Source organism: Lipophrys pholis (assembly GCF_963383615.2).
Source record: "Lipophrys pholis genome assembly, chromosome: 15".
NCBI classification, from domain to species: Eukaryota; Metazoa; Chordata; class Actinopteri; order Blenniiformes; family Blenniidae; genus Lipophrys; species Lipophrys pholis.
Window position 1 is genome coordinate 1,321,595 of NC_137642.1, and position 25,228 is coordinate 1,346,822.

At 43.8% G+C, this 25,228-nt stretch overlaps 2 protein-coding genes across 6 annotated transcripts; one reads left to right on the top strand and one right to left on the bottom strand.

Moving 5' to 3' along the window:
* Positions 1-776: 776 nt before the first annotated feature.
* Positions 777-6,810, top strand: sdhaf4 (succinate dehydrogenase complex assembly factor 4). The gene is made up of 3 exons (XM_080482036.1): positions 777-993; positions 1,091-1,207; positions 6,325-6,810. The coding sequence occupies exons 1-3, from the start codon at positions 933-935 to the stop codon at positions 6,432-6,434; spliced, it is 288 nt and encodes a 95-aa protein (XP_080338162.1). The 5' UTR covers positions 777-932; the 3' UTR covers positions 6,435-6,810.
* Positions 6,811-7,581: 771 nt separating this feature from the next.
* Positions 7,582-24,970, bottom strand: cep68 (centrosomal protein 68). Of its 5 annotated transcripts, XM_080481758.1 has the most exons (9): positions 24,868-24,970; positions 24,543-24,690; positions 15,731-16,112; positions 14,310-15,179; positions 11,979-12,156; positions 11,614-11,840; positions 10,991-11,113; positions 10,093-10,189; positions 8,422-10,011 (listed from the first exon to the last, which is right to left on the bottom strand). In XM_080481758.1, exons 3-9 carry the CDS (start codon positions 15,968-15,970, stop codon positions 9,866-9,868), a joined length of 1,881 nt encoding a protein of 626 aa, XP_080337884.1. In that variant the 5' UTR covers positions 15,971-16,112; positions 24,543-24,690; positions 24,868-24,970; the 3' UTR covers positions 8,422-9,865. The 5 variants fall into 5 exon arrangements, with proteins under 5 accessions (XP_080337883.1, XP_080337884.1, XP_080337880.1 ...); XM_080481757.1 differs by lacking the exon at positions 24,543-24,690 and having other exon boundaries at positions 7,582-10,011; XM_080481754.1 differs by lacking the exon at positions 24,543-24,690 and having other exon boundaries at positions 8,428-10,011; positions 11,614-11,852.
* Positions 24,971-25,228: the final 258 nt, after the last annotated feature.

Genomic DNA, 25,228 nt, shown 5'->3' on the forward strand with positions numbered 1-25,228 from the left:
ACAAACCTTGCCTTGAACTTGTCTTTTCCTCCCATGTCACTCTTCACAGAATAGACCCACTTACCCCCCACTGTTTTCTTGCCCTTTGGCAAAGTAGTCAGAGTAAATGTGTTATTCTCTTCTAATGAGTGGATTTTCTCATCCATTGCTTTAACCCATTCTTCTGAGTGAACTGACTCCAAGGCTTCCTTAAATGTATTTGGGACACCGCATACAGATCTGTAACAGTAATCAATGGTAGTATGAATCTCATCACTATCAATGTTAGTCACAAAATCTTTCAAATGACTCGGCTTTCTCCTCTCCCTTGTTGGGTACTTGCGACTGGTAGATTCTTCAATGGTTTCATTTTGGTTACTCTCATCAGATGAACCACCTTGTGGATTTTTGTTTCTCACTTCCAGTTGTTCAGAGTTCTCAGTGTTCTCTTCAACCTCCTGTGTGGCTCTGTCAGTTATAGGCTGTCTCTCTCTGTAACAGTCATCATTTGATTCCGACTGAACTGTCTGTGTTTGCTTTTCCACATTTGTTTTGTTAACAAATTTGACAAGCCTATATTTTCGAACATTTTCAGTCTCTGGGTATTAAACCAAATATGATGGACTGTTCTTATAACCGACAAAAAGTCCGTCAGATTAGACTGAGCAGAGCAGACGACGGGACCAAGATGGCGGCGCCACCGCTCGCCAGCACCAATAGGAAGTAGAGGTCTCCTCTTTGCCTCCCGTCTTGTGCGCTTTGTCGCCCCCTGCGGGCAGCAAACAAGCATTGGTGTCACTCGTTTCCGTTCAGTCGCAGGTTGATGACGTGGCCGAGGAGAAGAGAGGCTACGACAACATAAGGTCCTCTTGTTGTGTAAGTGACCCAGCTCCTCCTGAGACCAGAATTCTCCAGCGAACAGCCCCTGGTTCTGTGTTCGACCCCCCGCAGTCATGTTTGTGCTGCGGCTCCGCTCCTCCGCCGGCGGCCTCCTGCTCAGCGGCCTCCGGGCAGGTCAGTGTATCCACGGCTCTGGAGGCTCTGGATCCGGCTCTGGATCCGGCTCTGGAGGCTCTGGATCCGGCTCTGACATGTGGTTCTGCTTGTGCAGGAAGCTCCCGGACAGCCAGCGGGGCGGTGAAGGAGGGCCAGCCGCTGAAGAAAGCCAAAACCCCACAGGGACGCTTCGACAGCCCCGAGGAGGGAAAGACCAAGGATGTCCTGCAGAGTGAGTCTTTCTGCTACCAACGGTCACAGGGTGGAGGACAGTAGGTGGAGGACAACCAGCAGTGGGGTCAAATCCAAACCAGGAACGACCACAGGACCGATCCCGCAGCGCTGATGCGTTTAATTGTAGTAAAGCGGTGATCGGTGAGCTGATTTATTACCAACAAACACATTCTCATGATCAAGCTTATGAATGGAGTGTGCCACAACGAATTTTTAGAATATAAACTAAATAAATTGAGAGCTTTTACAGTGCATAACTGTTCTGTATGAACTATTTTTACTTACAGAGTAAAACATAGAAGAATCTCTTCCTCACTGAGTTACTTCTTTCTCCAGGTGCACTTCTTGTGACTCCTTCCAGCACCGAGTCAGTGTTTGTCTTTCAAAGCTCTGTTTGAAACTCTGAACAGGACTGCTGAAGGTTTAGTGATAGGAACGTTTTACAGTCTTTATGTGGTACAATCTTTTGATCGAGTTGATGTGCAGCACTGTAGGTTGTGTCTGAATTAATGGAACATTATTCCTCTGCTGCCTCTTTTATGATTTGAAATTAAGTCAAAATGTATGTAATTATATGTATATATTTATGGAACTATATTCCTAAAACAACCAAACTTTGACATAGAAAACTGAGAATATCTCCATAACAATTTTAAAAGTTTTATTAGAAGGCAGCCATTGTTGCAGAAGAGCAGTGCTGTAATAAGTAGTTGAAAGTCATACTTGAATAAAAGTACAGATACTTTGCTTGAAATCTACTTAGGTAAAATTAAAAGTAAAAAAACAGCCTGAAATATTATTTTCTCTCACAGGCTTTATTAAGCTCAATTCTCCCTTCCTTCCTCAACTCCCTTCACATCTTGCTCCCTCTCTCCCTCCTTTCCTTAATTAAAGTCCACAAATGTTCTATTCGTCTTCAGCAGAAGTTGTTTTTCAGAATTGCAAGGGTTCAGGCTTGCTCTTCGTGGGCTGAAGACAAGTCCTGCAATGCTAAATAATCGTTCACAGGCTGCAGAGGCAGGAAGAGGTGTGTTCAGCTTCACAGACACCTTGCAGACGGCAGGGAAGGATTTCAGTAGGTCCATCTGATCTGGTGAACAGGCTAGGTATCCATCCAGTTGTTTGGAGCTGTCTTGTGCATGAGATGACTTCAGGGTAGAGAAAGTCTCCTCCTCATCAGATGAACTGGATCTGGTGGCATGTCCTGACAGCCAGGAAAGATGTAGTCCATCCCTGAAACACAGTGAGGTGGACAGTGGCCTTAGTACAGCTTAAATACTTGTATTATGCAAAACTGAATGTATCAAAAATGTAGTTTATTAACATGACTTTAACTATTACCAACTGTCATAATGTATGATCTCCATGTTGTCTTACCCATTTTGACTGTAGCATCATCTTTTGTCCACGTAGTTTTCAATTTTGGGAGGAGAATCGCTGCAGCAACCAACTCGGGGTCTGTTCTCATGTGGCTGAAGCGGTTCTTTATGCCGACTTATAATGCTTCAACCAATGGCTTGTGGTACTTTAACGTCAACTTGGCTCGGTCCAGTTTGGTCGTCAACAGGCTAATAGTCGGAAGCAGCCATCCATCTGGGCTTGTGTTTCTGCTTGCAAGGTGTTGATTGCCTGGGCAACTGGGCTCCTAGAGGTGGCAGACTCTGTGAGGAATGCGAGTTCAGCTGGATTGAACCTGTTAGGAAAAAACAAAACATCCCTGTTTTAGTATTCTGCATACACATTTTATCCAATTCATCAATAGCTTAAAAAATATACAACCCAATTCTGGGGTTGTCTAGTACGGAAGAGTTTTAGGGCCACTGAAGAAGAAGAAAAAATTCGGAGGCTAAAAAAAAAAAACCTTCGTGGCCCCAAAAAAAGTCGAAAATCATATTCGAGATTTTATTTTTTTTCACGGAGAGACGTCAATCCATCCCTCATCATTTGTCCGTCGATGTGAATTCACATTAAATCACTTAATTCAGACTATATAGGGGTTGCTTACTGCTTATGGACATGTGATTGTACACAGGATTTCCTTGATTAATAAGAACATATTTAAATAAGCAGCCCGGGATCCGTGTCTTTGTCCTTCGTACTCGACAAACTTCCACGACGGAACAAGGCAGCAAGCTGCTCTGTCTCTTCTAGTCCTGGTACTGATGATAACTGCACCGTGTTTATGAGCTCCATTCTGTCCTGAAGCATCTTTTCATCATTTCATTAAACCGCCTGAGATGCATTTTGAGGAAGCAGTCACAGCGCTGGCATGTGGATGGACGGACTTTTTTTCCACCGTGAAAATAAAAATCTAGAATTTGATTTTCGACTTTTTCTGGGGCCACGAAGGTTTTTTTTTTTTTTCTTAGCCTCCGAATTTTTTTTTTTCTTCAGTGGCCCTAAAAACTCTTCAGTAGTCTAGCACTTCCTATGATGGTTGAATTTATTTGGGCCATCAAATATATTTACCACTAGATGGCAGTATGTTAGTGAAATGTAAAGAGGATATTTAATGATTTGTTAGGGGGTCAAGTGGTTCTTGAATGCAAATAATAAATATTGTAAATATTAAGTTTGGTAAATATTGTGTTACAGTAATATGATACGAGTCAGGGACATTCCATACACTGAAGCCACGACATAGGCATTACGATACATTGCCATTAAAAGAAACACTGCACATGATGACTTACATTGGAACCTACAGCTCTCGTGACTCCCTCTCCCTTGTCTTTCATTATCTTGAGCAGCCTTTCCACAGCCATGCACAATGAGTTCCACCGGGTGGCATTTGGGCGTAGCAGCTGGAGGGAGCAGGCGTCTTCCACGGCTTCGGCTGCTAGAGGGGATCTGCCGCATTTATTCCATAGTGCATGACACTCGCTGAATGTTGAGCGATACACTTTTTTTTTTTTTTTCTTTTTTTTTCTCCTAGAAGTTGGCATGGCTGCCGTACACGACTGGGGAGGAACGCACAAAGAGAGAGAGAGAGAGGAGAAGAGAGAGAAGAGAAGTTGAGGGGGAGGGGGAGGGGATAACATACAATATCCTTGTTGTGCTCCATATATTATTTACAGTTATCACAATGATCCAAATACTTTACAACTGTTATTAGATTAAACCAGCCTGAGCAGCTCTATCTAGATAGTAACATGATTTTCTAGATTAAACCAGCCTGAGCAGCTCTATCTAGACAGTAACATGATTTTCTAGATTAAACCAGCCTGAGCAGCTCTATCTAGACAGAAACATGATTTTCTAGATTAAACCAGCCTGAGCAGCTCTATCTAGACAGTAACATGATTTTCTAGATTAACCAGCCTGGGCAGCTCTATCTAGACAGTAAGATGAAGCAGGAACATGAATTAACAAAGAGGCAACAAAAAAAAAGAGGAACATGATTTTGAGAGATTAGCAAATGGTGACAGAGAACAAGCAACTTCAGAAGCGGGGGGGGGGGTGTTGGTGTTTGTCCACTGGGTGTGCCCAGAACTGTTGTGGGAGGGTCCGTTGCGACACCCCGGGGCCACCACCACCACCACTCCCCCGATATTGATAGATACACCCACGCCACGCCCGAGGGAGCGCGTCCCCCACATTCCAGCCACTTTGTGTTTTGAGGAAGTGGATGCAATGTGTGTGTCTATGGTGCGGTTTAAAATTGGGGGGTAGGGGGGCCCGGGCGTTCTACCGCTGACAAGCGGCAGAACCCCCTCAAGACCCTGCATGACTAGGTGTGGTTAAAATTGTGGGTGGTGCAAAGTCGGGGGAGGACCCAGACCGCAGTTAAGTAGCCTGGACCCCCCCACCCTAGGCACCGCCCCACTGTTACTTATGGTGGAGTGATGTAAGGCAGGGAGGGTTCTGAGGGAGGCGGTCCCCCCCCCCCCCCCCCGTCGCTAGGACCTTGGCCCAGCTGGACCCCCCCGCGCTACCCCACCCCAGCCCCGAGCGGCTGGCTTAGGACCCGGGGAACAAACCCCCCCCCCCCCCCCCCCCCGACAAGGCGCCATAAGGGGACCCGGGCAGGGAGCCCCCACCCCACCCAACGGCCAGACAGCAGAGCCTAAGACCCGCAGGGCCCAGTGCATGCCCGGCTGGAAGCCACTGGTTAGGGTTTTCCTACAAGCAGACATTCTCTCCAATGTGATGTGGTCTAGAAGTAAGTTTTTAAATAACTTTATATTGAGATTACTTTTGGATTTCCAGTTTATGAGGATCGCCTTTTTTGCAACGTTTAGGGAAACCAGGAGCATGCAGGACTCATTTTATTCTCTTTTAATTTCTGTGAGATCACCTAACAAGCAAAGTGAAGGTGAGACTGGAATAGGGTGGTCCAGGCATAACGATAAATCTTCACAAATCTTTTGCAATAATGTTTGGACTGGTGTACAAAGCCAAAGTGCTCCCCCATGCCTCAACCTTCACCACACCTCCACCTCCCCACGTCTCCACCGCACTTCAACCTCTCCCACTCCTCAACAGCCACCACGCCTCTACCTCCACCACACCTACACCTCAATCTCCCCTACACCTCCACCACACCTCCACCTCCACCATGCCTACACTGCCCCCACACCTCCACCTTCACTACACCTCCACCTCAACCTCCCCCACGCCTCCACCTCCACCAGTGCTGCATTTTTTTAAGAACACCTTCTTAATCCAGTCCAGTTTATTGTTTGCGTACACGCCCATAAATTTCTATTAATCATGCTTCTAATCAGCTTCAGTGTGTAAAACTGACAAATCGCACTAATTTAAGAATTTATAGCTAAAAGATAAAATCTCATTTTATTTATTTATTTAATTTATCATACTATATTAATCCCATTGTATTAATCAGATGAATAAGTAACAAACTCCCCCTCACATGGGAAGAACATGCAAACTCAAGGACCAGTGTTTGAAGCTGGACCGTCCTGCTGTGAGGCGACGGCGCGAACCTCTCGCTAGTAACTTGACAAGAGTAACTGAGTGTTTGGCTCCATCAAGTTCAAAGTCTTAGTTCAGGAAGTGTCTTCTCTTCCGCCAGTGGAGGTGAGAAGATGTCAACTCTGATGAAGTGGTGAAGCTTCATTTCTAACCCAGAGGTTTCCTCTTGTTTGTGCTCAGAGTTCCCTGAAGATGTGAATCCGCTCACCAAGGAGAAAGGAGGCCCTCGAGGTCCAGAGCCCACCCGCTATGGAGACTGGGAAAGGAAAGGTCGCTGTGTGGACTTCTAGTCCTTCACCTGAGGAGCTGCAGCGTCCCGTCCAGATGGTGGCGCTGTCCTGTGTATTCACTGACTCTTTATGAAGCCATTTCTTCACTGTGCAGTGGGTTTCTGGTCAGAGGATGAGAGTGAAGCTGAGACGAAGCCTCGCTGGGAGAATATTTTGGACAGTTAACTGTACCAGGAACAGTCATTTGTGCTCATCTCACCATGTTTCTCATACATTTGGCTTTAAATGAGGATTCACTCCTTTCACCTGCTAGATTCAGGGAAACAAGGACTCATCCTTCTGTTATTTGTTTATTTACTGTGCAAGGCTCTTGATACAGGAGTATTTATGTGTGACCACCTTGTCTCAAATGAGCTGAATAAAGGATTCAAATATTGAGATTGTGTGACTTTCAGTTGCATTAAATCACACAGATTACACAGTTTATCATGATCCAATAAAACACTGAATGAGCCTCGCGCCTGTAAATAAAGGTGCTTGCAGAAAGAATTCTTCACTTCATACCAAAGTACCCGGGCAGAAGCATCTTTTCCCAGAGACCCTGGTAGTGTAACCCTGCCTTCAGTGTCTTCAGCTCACAATCAAGTGTTGCTGCAGTCTGCTTCACAGCCTGGTCCAGGAGCTGCTGTGGTTTCCTTGGGTCTCCAGAGCAGAGCTGCAGGTTTCTTCTGGTGGGAGTATCCTGGTTCACAACATGTTTAAGTGAAGGAGTCATTTTAACGGCTTTGTCTTTGAGAGGGAAAAACCTAGTTCTGTAAATCCATTTTTATCTGTTCCAGTGACTCTTCAGGCCAAGACATGAGAAGCTCAGCATTTTGACTCCTGACCTGTTCATTATGAGCAGTGAAGTCATGTGTTGGGATTCACGTTTGGTTATTAGTAGTAAATAACTGATAGTAATAGATCACTGGAAGTCGTTTATGAAGAATTGAAATTATTGAAGTAAATTGTCATTTACTTTAATTACAAAAAATAATTGAGTAATGAGGTTCATAGATTAAGAAATAATTATTTGAAATAAATCTATTTATTAATTTACAAAAACTGAAAAAATAGCCAAATAAAAAAGGTATGAGATTCGAGGAGACTTTTACAATCAGCAAAATGTCACAATAAACACACAATAACCACCATGAATCATTCAATTTAGCTAACAGGCGTTTATTAACAAGAATATTTATTCATAAATTGTTTATTGATGAACCAATACATCCAATTAGCAAACAACTATCGAACACAAAGATCAAATTCTGATAAGTCAGCAGAGGTGTGTGTGTGTGTGTGTGTGTGTGTGTGTGTGTGTGTGTGTGTGTGTGTGTGTGTGTGTGTGTGTGTGTGTGCGTGCGTGTGTGTTTTGAGAGGATGGTTTGCAATGGCCTAGTGTGACCACTGGATGGCGGCAGAGTCGGGCTTTGACTCAAACAAGATGGCGGCTGTGGTGGTTGCGTGGCATCACAAAGGAGCTGCAGTCTGTTCAGGTGAAGAAACTTCTTTGACTGGAAAACAGCGTCCTTCACGTCTGCAGATGAAGAGGGCCGCCGAGATCCACGAAGGTTAAAGAGGAGTAACTCAAACCGTGTTCCACTTGTCCACCAAGATAAACCGTCGACTTTGTTCTCTGGTTCCACTCATGGTCCTTCATCTTCCCTTTGTGCAGCAGCCGCAGGGTGGCGTGCGTCCCCTAACTCGGTCCACTCAGAAGAAGCGTTTGTTTGACCAGATGCAGGTGGATTGGTGCACCAGGATTGGTGGCACAAGCGAGCGTCTGATGGGATTTCACATCCAGCTGTGAGATGCTGCCAATTGGTTCCAAACATGAGGGGCGTGGCCTCCTGCCATTTTGGGGATTTCTTTGTTTCAGATTTCTTTGTTCTGAGAGAAACGTGCATCTTATCTGGTCAACGTGAAATATATTAACTCTATTTCCTAGTAATATTTTCTAAAAACGACAGCATGAATAATAAAAATGCAAAAAGGAGTTCAGATTGTCCTTGTCATATCTCTTTTTTAGTTTAATCAGGAGAGGAGATCACTTCATCGGTCATTGGGACAGATTTATTGCCCTTCGATAAGATGCAGGACATGTGACAGAAGAGTCATACAAAAGATAAGGAAATAATTTGATGGATGTTTGAAGCTGCTCCCAGATGCTCACACTTGTGCTTCTGAATGAAAACTTAATCTTTGCTCCTCTGGAAACATCTGGACCGAGCTTCTGAGCTTCCGGAGCTGAACAGGGACCATTAGCAGCCATATTGGTACTCCCAAATCCCCATTAAAACATACAAATGCAGAATAACCTAAATTAGGATTTCAAACTCTTTATCCATCTTCACCAACACCAAGATGGTGTTATAAACCTCTTTTACGCTGAAAACTAAACTCCACCCAACAGCCCATTCAGAGAAAGTTGACATGTCAGCCAGGCTCAGCGTCCTGCAGCCTGAATATAACACACATTCATTCTGGGATTATTGATCATACATTGTGCAAAGGGCCAACTTATCGTACCAAACCTACCTACCGGTGGAATCTGTGTTTCTGGATCTCTGTTCCTCACCTGTTTTGATGCTCCACGAGGTTTTCTTTTTTTATAGATTATTATAATAGATTAACTATGAAAACATTCAGCTCATGAGCGTGCTCACTTACACACAGGTCTGATCTTTATGATAAGGGATCATAAATGATCAAATAATGTTGGATGATTCTAACCCACTGCACGACAAAACAAAGTTAGAAGACAAGGAAGATGCAGCATGAGGCCAGTTTCCTGTTTCCTTCAACTGGTTCCAGCTTCCAGCCATCTTCAGTGGGCCAGACCGCCACAAGACAAAAGGGCTATTTCAAATATTTTCAGAATCAGAAGACCTTTATTGATCCTTTATTGATCCTTGGGGGAAATTCTTTGTTTTAGTCCAGTGAGAGACGAGTTCTTCATTAAAAACCCTCCATTTAATTTCAGTTCAACAAATGAATTTACCGTATGTTTGTATGTTTGACACCCCTGATCTACAGTAGTTAAACAAGCAAAGATTGATTTAGGTCGTTCTGTTCTAAGTAAAGCTGGGTTCAAGATGCATTAGTGAGAATGCTGAATGAAGCCCAAAAAAAAAAAAGCACTGACCAGACTTTGTTATATCTGCAACTGTTTCTGAGCAGACAAAACCAATGACCTTAGTTTTAACCTCAGAATGCTGACAGCAGTAAGAGATGACATCATACGAAGAACATATGACAGCAGGAAGAGATGACATCATACGAAGAAGAACATATGATAGCAGGAAGAGATGACATCATCCGAAGAGGAAGAACACTGACATAGAACAAAAGCTCATTCAAACTCAAACTGACCCTGAATGCTTATGTTCAGAACGAAGTCTTCAATCGTCTTGATACATAAGTAAATAAGAAAAAACGAGATCCCGCTGTTAGTGGGACTGCAGAAGCTCCACTGCGTCCTCTCTGCTCTGCAGGATGGAGTCCATGGCGGACAGGATGGAGGACAGGAAGAGTTGAGTGTGGCTCTGCAGCTCTCCGGACTGACGCTCTATCAGACGCAGCGTGTCTCTCAGCACTGAACACGAGAACAGAAACAGAATCAGAGGAACATCAGGTTCTCTGCTCAGCTGGTCGGTGCTGAAAGCGACAGACTGACTTGGAGAGGCGGTGTTGATGCAGTGGAGGAGGAGCTGCCCGGTGTGCAGGACACAGTCGCTCAGAGGCTGCTGGCTGCTGACTTCGCTCTGAAAGCTCTGATCAGAAGAACAACACAGCAGAACTGAGCCTCACGTCGACACCCTTCAATTTGTTTATTCTTCTATCCTATAAAATAAAGAGTTGTTTCGGTGTGGAACATGTACTCAAAGCAATTCACTTCACATTATACTGTGTGTGTGAGAAATACAGGGCTTGACTTGACACCCAGCAGTGATGTGAGCAGCCTCATGGTTTGTCCTTCAGCAGATGAATACAACAATCAGCCATAACATTATGACCAACTGTGTTACATTGCAACAGTCTGACCTATTGAGATATGGACTCCTCTACACCTCTGAAGGTGTGCTGTGATATGTGACACCAGGATGTTGATTTTGTTTGTTGGTTCACGACGGTTCCTCCTTTAATCTGACTACTACAGATCAGAAACACCCAACAAGAGCCATCCAATCCTCGCTTACTTGGTTCTTGTTAAACTCCTTCAAATATTTACACCTGTTTTCCCGCTTCAAACCCATCGACTTTGAGGACAATATGTTCACTCACTCATCTCTGTCCTCTCACAGGACACATTACAAGGACATTTTCACTGTGCGTCACACCATCTGTCGGTGGTCACAATGTAATGGCTGATCAGTGTAAATGTAACCGCCTGAAACCAGAGGCAAAGAAAAAGTGACTGCATGATTCCTCTTTTAATCTTCTTATCTAACATGATACTGAACAGAAGTATGAAGAAGGTCAGAGAAAACCAGAGCCTGACTCACATGCCAAGACAAAAGTCCTGCTACAATACTGCAAGAATCACATTGTGCTTTGTGTGGAGATGTTGTCACCTGATAGTCAGCCAGAGCTGACTTCACACTGTCGATGTCCACAGAGGGCGCAGAAAGCCTCTGCATCCTCTCTGAAAGTGCATACAGGTGCTGAATGAGGAGCTTCAGGTGGGAGCAGAACACCTGCAACACATGTCACTATGAAAGCCGCTTCTCTTTATAAATACAGTCTAAACTGTCACACGCCTGTGGACAGAACAGATAACCAGCCACTGAAACATGTGGAACAGTTTTATTACAAGTATTTTAAAAAACAAAAGCATTTGAAGTATTTGGTCCTCATAATAAGCAGAAATTCTGAGCTGACTGGTTTTTGAACTGCTGCTCAGTCCGGATCCAGGACGAGTGATCAGAGACCAACGTCACATAGACCTCCACACCGTCCACTACTGTCACACAACCCCCCACTAGAGTACAGGAGATGGCCGACACAACACACACATCCCCTGCAGCTGCTGAACACACTGCTGTTTTTATATTTGACTGTACATTCCAGGTACACAGCTGTGTTGTCCTGAACTCAGTTCATCTGAATGTTAAATCCACTTCTTTATCTATTGTATGTTCGTTGATGGAGTTTGTCTTGATGTCGTGCTGAGATATGAGTATGATTGTGTTTGTACCTGAATGTGCTGCATCAGAGAGTCGCTCTGGTCCTGCCTCTCCCTGCTGCCCCTCTGCCCCAGAGCCTCCAGCTCCAGGCCCCCGGGCCCCGTCAGCGCTCCTGCAGCAGGCTGCTGCCGGGCTCCGGTGCTGCCCAGACCCCTGAGGTCAGCTGCAGGCGGGACGGAGGGGGGCTTCAACGGGGATTCACCTCCTGCTGCTGCTACTGCTGCTGCTGCTGCTGCTGCTGCTGCTGCTGCTGCAGAGGCAACATGTGAAACTTCATTCATGACGCCATGCAGCTCAACCATAAACAGGAAAGTCTATGTGTTCTTTGTAATGCTGGCACTGTAAGTGTTCGTGAGGATCGGAGCATTAATCCCACCTGTCAGAGTGCCGCCTGTCTGCTCAGTCCTGGCCGTATTCCCTCCATGTCTCTGCCGCTTGTCCTCTGCTGCTCCAACACCTTCAGCTTCAGAGCCCAGCAGAGGGAAGGAGGATGGCCCCACAGACTCCCAGCTCCCAATGCGAGGTGGGCTCACCTTGGCTGTCACCTCCCTGACCTGAACACAGGCAGCAGGAAACACTCAGCAAATCATTAACTGTGTTCAGGCTGGTTACAACTCTCTGCATCTGAAGTGCTGCTTCACGAGCAGAATATTTCAGAATGTTTCAGACAGACGCTCCCTCAGCATTAACCACCACAATGGGTGTGGATAAAATTTGTTTTCTTTTATCCTCAGCATTTTCCAAAATAACCAGCAACAGTTTTGTTCTCTGTGGGTTTTTTTCCTCAAGCAGCTTTTTAGAAATACCCCTGTAATGTCCAGTGTCTCCTATGAGTTTGAGAGAGCTCCCCATCACCATTATGAACTTTAGTTTATGTGAAGTCCTTTATCACCTGAACACAGACAGGAACTGTGTTCCTTCCCACCATACTGCAAAACAAAGAGAACTGTATCAAAGTTAAAAGTTCCTCTTTCACCATGTTGACTCAGGAGGTGTTTTCCTCGCCACATGGTGTGGACATGGAAATCAGTCAACTGCACAATGAGATTGGAGCTAATGGGCTAATGACAGACGCTCTGGGGTCTTGTAAGCGTTCTCTCTCCCTGTGATGTAAAGGTCAAATCCTATTTTGGCTCCACAAATGGGCGTGAGCTGGCGTTTTCACACACCAAATAATCAAATCAAAGCACAGGACCGTCTGACTGACAGACGTGTGAGAATCAGTGTCTCCAGCGACAGCGCATTAACTGACAGGCTGCAGGAACAAACGTCACGCTGACCGTGACTGTGCTGCGCCTGAAGAGGTCAGAGGTCACGGTTGATCCATCTTGTGGTGTGGTGGATCATTCTTGTTATGATTTGATGCTTCCGTTTTGAATATTGCAATATAAACTACAATGGCTCATATTTATAAACACATTTGACTACTTTGCTATTAATTTACGTACATGTCAGTTGTCAAATGTGTTTTCAAAATGTTTTTGGCAATAAAACATTCCAGCAGGGGTCATAGATGGATTTCTGTATTTCAAAATGTTTGAATATAAAAGGTGTAAAGTAAATCTAAAATGGATGGTAGATCTTTGCTTTTTCTCTGACGTGAAAAATGATCTTGGCTTGAAAAAGGTTGTTGACCACAGGGTTAGAGTCTGGCTGTCTGACCTGCTGCGAATGCCTACCACATTTCATGGGTATAGGTGGAACATACTCCCCGTAGTAGACGTTTTAAAATTGTAGGGGGCGCTATAGAACCATTTTGCCAGACACATAAAATATAAATATTTATGCCACTTCTGAAGTGTGTGCAAATTTTCATACACAGTTCGGTCGCCAAAAACACAGCAATTCCATTGACATAAGAAGAAAGTATAGTAATGATAATAATGATATTAATACCTTGCACTCCAATAGGGTTCTCGCACCGCTTGGTGCTCGGACCAGTTTCAATAGGGTCTTCAGACCACTTGGTGCTCAGACCATAGGGTCTGTCCACGCCCTCAGACTTTTGCAGAAGATTTTAATAACTTTTGCTCACCAATCAATGCCTGTTCCATCAACTTATCAAATTTTAGGTCATTTAGAATTACTTTCTAGGAGTGTGCTCAAGAGAATTAGTCAATTTAGGCCAAAATTTGCCACATTCAAAATGTGAGGATTTCCTATTGAGTTTTAGTTATGTGTGTAAGACTTTTGTGCGTCTTGGGGTGTTCCATATGTGGACCGCATTTTGTAGCTCTGAGTGAAACATGAAGCAGGGGTTTCATTTTCTATATTTTCCAGGTGGCGCTGTCAAGCCCTTTTTGCCACTCACATGTGTATCCCCCAAAATGTAATATTTTTCATCAGGTCTGAAGTGTGTGCCAGGTTTTGGTGACTTTACGATGCATCTGTATTGTCGAGAGAATTTTTATGTTTAGCTGAGCGATTCCAATAGGGTCCTACATCCTTGGTGCTCTGATCCTAATTCCTTACATTCCAATAGGGTCCTACATCCTTGGTGCTCTGATCCTAATTCCTTACATTCCAATAGGGTCCTGCACCCTTGGTGCTCTGATCCTAATTCCTTACATTCCAATAGGGTCCTGCACCCTTGGTGCTCTGATCCTAATTCCTTACATTCCAATAGGGTTCTCGCACCGCTTCATGCTCAAACCCTATTGATCAAACCAATAAATGGAGCATTGAAGCTGTGGTGACGTTACCTCACCTGTGTGGACAGCAGCTGCAGGACCTCCAGGTGATCCGGGAGAGCCCAGAACTCCTCGTCCACCTCCCTGCAGACACACCTGGATGGAGGGAGGAGCCGGGTGGAGGTGAAGGAGCAGAGCGGAGCACAGGAGTCATGCCGCCAGCCCCCTTTGTCCTCACTGCAGTCCAGACTGTCCAGGGACGAAGCCACTGGGTCGGGGAGGGACCGACCACCTGAGGACCTGAAGCCCTGCAGGTCAGGTGACCTCTGATTGTCTCCACTGGTAGAACAGTGTAACCCAGACAGGCTGACAGAACTGTCCACACGGTCCAGTCCGATTCCTGAGTCCTGCAAGTGTGAGTCCTCCTGAAGCCCTGATATGTCCCACTCACTGACCCCCAGTCCTGGTCTCAGGGGGTAGGAGTAGTCCAGCAGGGCTTCATACGCTCTGTTTGGATCCCAGGATGAGGACGGCCTGTCTGAAGCTGGAGGAGGAGTTCTGGGGATGGCACAGGCCCAGTAGTTTTCCTGATGAGTAGAGTCAGCATCTGCTTTTGAGAGGCCAAAATAGGAAGTGTTTTGCCCTTCACCTCTGCTCCGCCTACTCTGAGTCAGTCTTCTGGAGCGCCCTGAGCAGGGGGTGTAGGTGGGATTCAGAACTGTGGAGGTCAGCTGTGGCCTCAGAGGGGGGCTCCACCCTGACACCGAGCTGGAGGCACAGAAAGGTGAGGTGGGCTCCTTAAAGTCCCGCTGCTCTCGAAGCTCAGAGATGTTCAGGAGTGAATCAAAGTTTTCTCTGGACTCCGTGTCACTGTGAGAGAGGCTGAAGCTCCCTGAGATCTGCTTCATCTTGGTTAGTGCTCCGTCACTCGTAGCCACTGGGTGCTCCTACACAACAGAAATCATGTACCATCATGTAATAATGACAGGGCATTGCAGGAGGAGGAGGAGAAGATGAGGCAGCTATAATGTTTAAGCCAAAAGTCTGAAGAAAACCAAATGATCTATGTTTACATGGGGACTTTCTGTCTGATTGAATAGTTTCAATTGATTTGAGGTTAGTTTATCTTTTTCTTTTGATTCTTAGTTTTAATGATAAAAAATTAATTCATCTGAAAAGAGGATTTTGTTTTGAAAACCGATTGTGTTTCGGTCCATCAGGGAGGTTTAGGGAGGTTTCAGTTTGCCATGTTCACATAACCTGGAGCGATCCAGCTCAAGTTACCAAAGTGATGCATTTTTCAAAGGTTTCTGATCAGTGAAGAAACTGCTGTAGAAATATTACTCCCTCCAACCTATTCAGGTTATTGCTGTGATCCTTTAAATAATCAGATCCATTCACAATGAATAAATACCATCACGTTTACAGAAGAGCAGTGGTTTGCAGTCATGAGAATTGAGTAGAAAGAGAGGCAGGTTGTTCCTGACTCCATCCTCACCTCCTCTGAGAGCTCCGCTGGACCACACTTCTTCAGAATAGAGGTGTGTTGTTGATCAGAGAACAGAGGCTTCCTCATCACGTAGCGCTGCTCACTCATGTAGCTGGATGTTGCTGCCATGGTCACATATCTGTGTGTCTCTGCTCGTTCTCTTTCCTCTGTCCAGATCTCACCGCTTCCCAAGTGTCTCCGGCCTGGTGTGAGCACAGCCTGACGTGCACGCCACCGCTTGCCCTCCATGGTACACTCCAGGAGTTCAACACTGTTTCAAAAAGGATCCTATTTTCACTATATTCAGAGCTCATCCATATGTCCAGTGGAGAAAAAGAGGAGCTTTTGTTCCAGAGTTTGTGCAGGAGTGAAGGTGAAGTCCACAGAGATCCTGAAATGACACGTGAAGAAATAAACAATTAAAGATGACCGGTCACAGTTCAGGTTCACTAACATATCAAAAATAAACATCAAACAATATACAGATGTAACTCGTGATGCATATGTTCAGTAGTTTTTATCTGTGATACATAATTGAAAAATAACTGTGATGTATAAATGCATAACCATGTGACTTTACAGAGTGGTTCTGTACCTTGTCAATTCCTGTGAAAAAATTAAATAAAAATAAAGTTTCCAAAAAAAAAAAAATAAACATCAAACAAAATGAATCACATAATTAACGAAGCTACACTAACAAAAGTCCTTTGTTGGTGTTTTTAAGATTTATTTTCACACCCCAGTGTTTCCTCTACATTCATTGGGTGGCGGGCCGTCATTCCTGAATCCTGCCCGCCGCTCCCACAGACATGTTTAAACTGTAGAGCTCTTTGAGGTGGTCAGTGAGCTCTGACTTACTGTAGTGGCAAACAACATTACGGAGCATGACAAGATAGATAGACAGAACAAGATGGAACAAGATAGAATAGAATAGAATAGAATAGAATAGAATACTCTGTAGTAATGTTAAAACACAGTGTTGGCAGCAGTGAAATGTTTTGACAGCAATAAAAAACACATAATAGTAAAAAACAGAAGACGATGTGCTTTTTCCTGAAGTCGGCCGCTGTAAATGACTGTTAGGGGAGGCAGCGTGGGCTCTTTAATTTTCTCAGTCTGTGAAGTTGGATGAACAAATCACTTTTCAAAGGTTCATCCATCACATTTCCTGTGTGCGAACATGAAAAATAATCAGTAAAACATTCATGTACCCATGATAGCATCTGTTAATTTTAGGGTTTTATATTGAAGTTATTGTCATATCGTTAGCAAAATAAATAAACTGACTTTTCCATAAACTCTCCATTTTAGTTTTCTATATTTGTGTTTCTTTATGTAAAGCATCTTTAAGTGCCCAAAGAAGAGCTACACTAGTTTGATGTAATATTAATAAAATAAATAATAATTACTCTCAACTGATCTAATTTGATGAGCATTAATGTTTAAGAGTCACAGGTGGTTGGGCAGAGAATCATTGAACTGCTGATGACAGTAATTAGTCCTCTAATGCTCGGAGGTCAGGGAACTTCAAAACATTAAAATTCTTCAAAAAGCCATTTGTGTTACAATTCCATGATGTTATTATAAAGCCTCTTTGTGATGTGAAAGTAATACTTGTATACATGTATGCTTTTTATTGTTAAAAGAATGTATATGTATGTATGTCATAGTGTGTGCAAATGATCTTTTGCCCCTTTCTTCAAATGCAATAACAGAAAAAAATATATACAAAATGCACTGATGCGCAATTTACAGAATATTCAAATCAGTCACACAGACACAAATCATGTAATCTCAGCAGGATCAAATCAAGGTTACATGTAACTTATTTTAGCTCATAGCATTGCAACTGGGCACAAGACTATGCAGTGGATAAAGCTTCTCTCCAGTCCTAACATAACCACTCTGATCAATTTTCTTTTTTCTTTTTGATACAAACTGACCCCAGAAAAGCGCGGGGAGGCTACTGAATTAAAGTCCTCACAGGAAGAAGCGGACATCCAGCTACTACTCCACAAACTCCATGCAGCAGAATCTGGCTATAAATCTGTTGAAATCACTGCAGCGGATACACACATTTTAGTATTCTGCCTGGGGTTCAGCTGCGGGATACCATGTTCCAGGTTTTAGAAGTGTGGAACAAAGAACCGCACCAGAGTCATGGACATCAACAAGCTAAGCCCTGCATTAGGAGGAAATGAATGTGATGTATTGATTGGGATGCATGCCTACTAACGCTCCATCAGTGTGTTTGCTGGGCATGGAAAAATGACAATCTTAAAGCAGACCAAGTCTAACAAAAGATTCCATGAGGCATTTAGTCGACGAGGAACTTCCTGGAAGATGTCTGCAAAGCTCTTTCAAAAACTACCTGCCGTATGTATTTGCGTTCGACACACACAGTTGAAGTGAACAAGCTTTGATATGAGCTCTTCTGTGACAAACGTGGTGAAATTGAGTCCAGTCAACTTCCTCCATGTGAAGACTGTCTTTTTAGACATGTCCAGATTGCTGCCTGATTATTAATGCATAACATTAATAATCAGGCAGCAATCCGGAACAGATGGCTGCAAGCCAAGCCCTTTAACCCCATTCTGCCTGAATGACTGATGCAGAGAACATGTTGACTATCGAGTGACGCGTAGCTCACCTGCTCCAGATGCTGTGCTACAACTACTTGCCTGCAAGTGTGTGCATGGATGTAAACTACCAGACTGTACCTGCCTCGGCAATGGCTTGACATGCACCAGTTACAAACGTGCAACAACCAAAGCAGTGAAGAAGAGCCTGAAGCAGAACTCTGACAGAGACTCTGGCCTTGACTCGGATGATCCGGAAAAATTTCCTCAGCACACTAACAAAATATGATATATAATTGTAACTTTTTTGTTCAGTTTTGCTTTATTTGGAAACCCTATTTAGATTTTCATTGAAATCCTCGTTTTACATAAGATAATAAGATAAATGCTACTGTCATTGACTACTACTATAACATGTATGTTGTCTTTAAATAGTTTTTCATTACATTTGTTATACAATAGATATGGAGATTCAAATAAGACAAAAGAAATTGTGGCAAAAAGTGTCATTGTTCCAGGAATTTTCTCTGTGAAGATATGCTCATTCAAGGAATGCTAGTGAACTAGAGACCTGTTGCAAGTCAAAAATATCCAAGAGGATTACTCAAGTGGTACCGATATCTGTAATTTTGAGTCGTGGCCACTAGACTAAGAGGGGAGGTGCTGAAAAGCTCGGAAAGAGGTGAAAACTTCCTCGGGCAACAAAGAGCTCAACTTTCCAGAGCTGGAACAGCCAGAATAGCTGGAAAACCGATCCCATGATACAAGTTTTGTGAGACGTTTATCACCGCCATTGGGTTAGCCAATGCCGACGACGCTAGGTTCAAGGCTCTGCTAGTCAAGTCACAGTCTGGAAAATGAGGGAAAACGTATTTTCCGCCCACTCGGAACCGCGGATAGGTTTTGGGACTATCTTGCCTGACTGGCTGGACATTTTGCTGCTCCACAGAGCATTATTGTCTGAGAGAGGCTGCTTATGGCACCGGACCATACGACTCTCACTTATGCTCAGGAGCTACACCTTAGTCCTGCATCTCTGAAGACCTGTATGATTGGGAGCAGGAAGGTGAGGATGGCACAGGGCAAGAGGTGAGGTCCGCTGACACAGACAGTGACCCCAGCAACTCAGGCTCCTGGCCCCACTTATCTTCACAATGAGCTCGAGGTTAACATTGCAAGATACCAGCCCTGTGGGAACTGTGGCTCATTCTCCCACCCCGTACATGCACCGATCTGCCCAGCCATGGGACTGTGATGGCAGTGCTGCGGTAAGCTTATTCACTTCGCTAAATTGTGCTGCTTAACACCTGCTTCCAAGAGAGCCCAACGACGCTCATCCTACCCATTGAGCCCAACCACCATTCACTCTGTGGCGCCAATAACAACCATTTCACCTGGTGCACGGTGGAGCTGGATGACGTGTGCTTACCGCTGCTACTGGACACAGCAGCCTCCAGGTCTCTTCTCAGTGAGTCCACAGTGCTGCGGGTCTTTCACAAACAGACTATCAAAGCAAAGAGGAGAGGAGCTGTGGCACTATGGACACACTAAAATTAACCGCCACCTTGTCTGTACATTGCAGCTCGTGTTTGGAAACATGTCCCCTTCGTTGCTCTCTGACAGCCCAGAGCTGTAGTCCTGTAGCCAAGCCGTCAGATCATTGGGATTACCCAGGAGCTCCATGTTTACAACGACATACAGGCTGACATGCCGGTACAGCTGGGAGTCACGTGACCACGGAAGATGGCTGATGCTACTAGTTGATCCCACTATGTTCAGCTGGCACAAACGCAGCGATGGCATCTTCCTCGAGTTGGATTGGACTCCTGAATGCTCGTTCCATAGCAAATAAATCTTTCTCGCTAAACGAGATGTTCACCAGAGAAAAACTGGACTTTATGTTTCTCACTGAGATGTGGCAAAGAGATGGAGAGTTGATCCACCTGAAGGAGCTGCGCCCTGCAGGATGTGCAGCTCTCGGTTTTACCCCCCCCTTTCGTCGGGGGGGTGGTCTTGCTGCTGTGTACTGGGACACACATGCAGAATGATGAACATTGACAGCTTCTCCTCTTTTGAGCTTCAAATGATCAGTCTGCTCCTCCAACATGTTTTAGTGCTGTCTGATCTACCGTCCTCCTGGCCCTGCTGGTGCTTTCTTAAAAGATTTTAATGACTTTTTGACATCCACAATAAAACTTGAAACAGTTTTAATTCTGGGAGATTTTAACCTGCACATCGATGATGACTTGTCCAGCCCACCAGTAGAACTCTTATCGATGACGGACTCTTTGAACTTTAAACAACATGTATCAGGTCCCACCCACTGCAAGGGTCACACCCTGGACCTGGTGTTTTCACTTGGCCTACATGTTGAAAATGTTAGAGAAGAAGATGTCCACCTTAGTGATCATAGCTGTGTGTTTTTTGATCTCACACACACACACACACACACACACACACACACACACACACAGCACACACACACACACACACACACAGCACGCACTGCACACACTCCATCGGCATTCAGGTGACACAAAAGAATCGGAACAAACATAGTCAATAAACCTTGTCATTGCAACAAGAACACAACTGCAGAGTTGTTACACTATTTTTGTAATTTTCCTGAGTAAAAAGATATATTGGCAGGAAGCCCCTCCCATCTTTCAATCAATCAATGAATCAATTAATGAAAGACTTAGTTTTACCCTGAGGGGCAATAAAAAGGTCGCATAGAGCAGGCAGTGCAAATAAATGAATAGATAAATAATTCAACAACAGAAAACAACTACATCACCAGGTAAATAAATACCAGTAATAGTAAAAATCTGATAATAAAACTGTGAATCAGATATAAATACAACAAAGAATGTAGGTCAAAGATTAAAATATGTATAAACATGGTGCAGGAGGCAGGGATCAGCAGAGTTTTTTAATTTTCATGTTGAGACGATGGGGGTGTTGTTGGCAGCTGCTGAAAGTAACTTGTAATCTAACTTAGTTACTTTCAAAAACAAGTAATCAGTAAAGTAACTTAGTTACTTTTTAAAGGGGTCACTTGTATTCAGTAATGTGATTACTTTTTCAAGGTAACTGTGGCAACCACTGTAGTTATCATAGACGTCCTTTCCTTCTTGTTTGCCCCTGGGGTGTGCCTGACGCCATCACCACCTATGACTGGCCCCAGTTCATCTCAGCTGCCTTTTCGACTTTTACAGAGGAGAGGGGGACAAAACACATTAAGGCGGCACTTTACCACCCGCAGGCCAGCATGGAGAGATTTAATCAGACCCCTAACAACGGGCTCAGAGAACACATGACGGGCAGCCTGTCAATTTCAACATCAAAGCAGAGCACCTTACTGCACTACAGAGCAACACCTACAGATCACAGCACAAATGAGACCAGCCACCTTCTGCCTGACCGATGGTTCAAGTTGGCATGTCAGCCGCCGTGAGACCACCTCCCGTGTCAGCTCAAACTGCAAACTGTAGCTGATCCACGTTGCACCGATGAAGCCTGGGACCCTCCAGACATACGGGTGGAGACCCTAGCTAGACGTCCCCCTGGACCAGATGTGCAGGCTGAACCCCTGCAGACTGGATCCCGTCCGGTCCGGGCCCACCAGAGACCCTCATACCTCAATGACCATCTAACTGACTTTTGACCTTTAGTTTAGCACAGCCTGTCACGTGGCAGAATAACCTGCAGGGCTATGTGGGTAAACCAGCAGTCTGCCCGGTTAATCCAGCCAGGTTAGCATTATACTGAATTCATTCAGTATACTGTATCAGTAAGGTTGAGCTCCACTACCAGCTGGTGGTTATTTACCCACATGATGTCATAATGGGAAAACAGCTTGTACAAGCGCACATTTGCTAAAAATCGAGGGAGATGAAAGACTTTCTTCACTTCTAATGCCTCACACAAAGGCTGCAGGGACACATATTACTATTAGAAAACCATTGTAAAGTGAATTTTGCATAATATGGCATCTTTAAACTGGCCCATGCTGACAGCTCAGCTAACACTGCACTAATAAAGAAACATAAAAGGAAGATAAGAACAGAACAGAAAACAAAGGAAGTGACCGAAAGCGACACACAAATTACTTTCCATGCACAGTAATGAGTAACTGTGTAACTTCTTAAAGAAATTAGTAACATATTGTCAGTACTTTGCACAACACTGCTGTTAAGAATGTCCACCAGAGCTTGATAAAGTATTTCTGATTTTCAAAGGTAGTGCTATTTTCTTAAGGTGTTGTGTAAATAAAAGAGAACTCAAATAACATGGAATTATTTTTAAAACTGTAACTTTGGAAAACACAAGTTTTGCCATATTGATGAGCACAGGCTTGGGAACCGGGTGGGGTGGGGTCCTCCAGCTCATGGCTCTGAGTGTTTGGGGGAGAGACAGCAGCAGTGGACAGCAGGTTTTTTAATTACAGGACTATTGAAGGTAAAACGGTCTGCAGGAACGCTGCCATGAATATGACTCATTATGATTTATAATGTCATGTTGTTCATTTATATATATATATTTAAGAACAAAATCTTTTGAATGAAGTCGTCTTAATCCTGGGAGAGTCATTGGTCCCTTATTTAACTGCTAATGTTGTCAGTGTTCCTGAGTATCATCAACACTGGACAAATGTTTCGTCATCTTATTTCAGTACAACACAGAAGAAAAGGCTGAAACAGCAGCAAGACTTGCTTTGTTTTCTTTAAAAATAGTAATGCCAGTGTGAGGAACGTTACACAAGGAGAACACCTAATCACTTTTATCAACACGTATGACTTTCTATCCGATATTATGTTCAAACTGTCCTCAGGAGAATGATCGATTAGAGGAGTGAGACAGTTGAAGCAATGGAAGGTGGAGAAACTGAGGAAGCTCAGATCAGTGAAATATGGATCAACCACCGTAATACTTTTTAAACATAAACCGTTTTATGATGAGATGAACTGTAATCCATCCAGGGAGGAGAGAGGAGAGGAGGTGGAGCTTCAGGGAGTGAGGTCAAGTTTAAAAACCGTATTATTGATTACAATAGATCCAGAAAGGAGAACAGGTGAGGACTGATGGCATGTTGATTTTTAATTAAAGATCATTTTTTATTATTATTTCACAGTACTATAAAGGTTTGGGTCAAGTTTTGATGAGGTGATCAGCAGCAATACTCCAACTAGCGTTCTGAATATTTCTATGGTGAGATGCTCCATCATGACCAACGAGTGAATTTTTTTGCCAGTTTAGTTATAAAATGGTTCACATTTATGCTGCACATTAGACCTGCATCTCTGAATATATTCTGTATGTTTAGGAGCAGGAAGGAAGAGGAGAGGACGGCACGGGGCTGGAGGTGAGGTTTTAAAATAAAGTAGGGAAATACTCTACTGTCAAGGTTAAGTTATGCTGTAAACAAAGTTAACATTGTAGGAGCCTATATACATCTGCATATCAGTTGTTAAGTCTTTATTCTGTACGACCAAAAACCTTAAAAATGACTTTTTCTCATTTTTGTAAGTCAAATGCTGTTATTGTACATTAATATGTGGAATGTTGTCTGTTGTAAATATATAAATGCCATGCAGGGACATCAAGGACTATAGGCAGTGAATCAAAGTGAGGGAGGGACAAGAGCAGAGCAACAGGAAGAGAGAGTAACATATAACAGGACAACAGGTAATAGTAACATATAACAGCAGATATTTTACAAAAGTTCTGAGTTCTTTTCTGAATGGTTTGCGGTGTAGTTCATTTTTGACATTTCTGCTTAAACTATTTACTGCTCTGTCAGGTTTACCCCCCCCCCCCCCCCCCCCCCCCCCCCCCAGGTAAACTCATTACTACCCATTGTTCATGAGAATCAGCTTTTCTCATGTCAGTTGTTTTGCTGATATCTGGTTAACCACAAATTCATTGTTATTATCTCGTTTACGATGACATTACAAATACTAATAAACGATACACTCATGCAACACAAATAGTCAACTTTTTCATCTTTCTGTAATTAGTATGCATTTTAATGTTGTATAAAATACCCTCTTTTGTACTGATGTGAAACTACAGGTCCATATTAAAGTACATGTAACACTGGGAATATGAAGATAAGGCAGATCAATGCGTGACTGTCATTTGGAAAAGGACAATCAATGATTTTTAAAAACTAGCATGTTGGAGGCCTGCTACCTGAATATGTCTATGTTTCTATTCGTATATGTCTATCTGTTACTTGCCTGTGTCTGTGGAAACAACAGCCAAACCGGAAGCTCCTCATTGATGCAGAAGATGTAGCGTTACGGATTGTTGAAACTCTTTTAAATTGATGTCAGACTTGTGGAGACGTCTTGCGGATTTATCCACGACATGAAATCCTCTGTTGATCTTTTAGAAAATGACCACTGATCCATCAATATGAAAACGCTCCGCTTCCATCCTCACAAAGCCCTCATTTCAAGTGTTTTCCGCCTCTCTGTGGTCACACTAACTGCTCCTAAAGGACATTAAATCACAGCAGTCACACTAACAATACTGTCTCCATGTGAAATGAAGAATATTTACCACATTTAGTGAACAGAAGAGCCTCTGGAGAGCGTCTGGTCGGAGGAGCGTCCAGCTGGAGCCTGATGCGTTCACGGACCAGCCTGTTCAACACATCCGCACTGGGTCTCTGCATAGCAGGAGACAGCAGCGTGAGGACCCGCGGCGTGAGGACCCGCGGCTGCTTTTGATAGACAGCGACACCTCGCTTACAAAAAAACACATAATACTTAAAGTACGCAACTTTGTGTTTTAAAGGATAACAAAGTTAAATATGTTGTTTTAAGTGATGATTTCATTCAAAATATACCTACAATTTAAAAGGTTAATTTATGGAGTAAAGCACTACTTCATGTCATGCCTAAAATTATATAATCAATTT

Excerpts from the sequence above, each read along its gene's own strand:
- sdhaf4 (XM_080482036.1), top strand. The coding sequence starts at position 933 with ATGTTTGTGCTGCGGCTCCGCTCCTCCGCCGGCGGCCTCCTGCTCAGC. Across the intron at positions 994-1,090 it reads GCTCAGCGGCCTCCGGGCAG|GAAGCTCCCGGACAGCCAGC; the intron begins GTCAGTGTATCC and ends CTGCTTGTGCAG. Across the intron at positions 1,208-6,324 it reads GACCAAGGATGTCCTGCAGA|AGTTCCCTGAAGATGTGAAT; the intron begins GTGAGTCTTTCT and ends GTTTGTGCTCAG.
- cep68 (XM_080481754.1), bottom strand. The coding sequence starts at position 15,970 with ATGGAGGGCAAGCGGTGGCGTGCACGTCAGGCTGTGCTCACACCAGGC. Across the intron at positions 12,157-14,309 it reads TGCAGCTGCTGTCCACACAG|GTCAGGGAGGTGACAGCCAA; the intron begins GTGAGGTAACGT and ends GCCTGTGTTCAG. Across the intron at positions 10,190-10,990 it reads CAGCTCTGGCTGACTATCAG|AGCTTTCAGAGCGAAGTCAG; the intron begins GTGACAACATCT and ends TCTTCTGATCAG.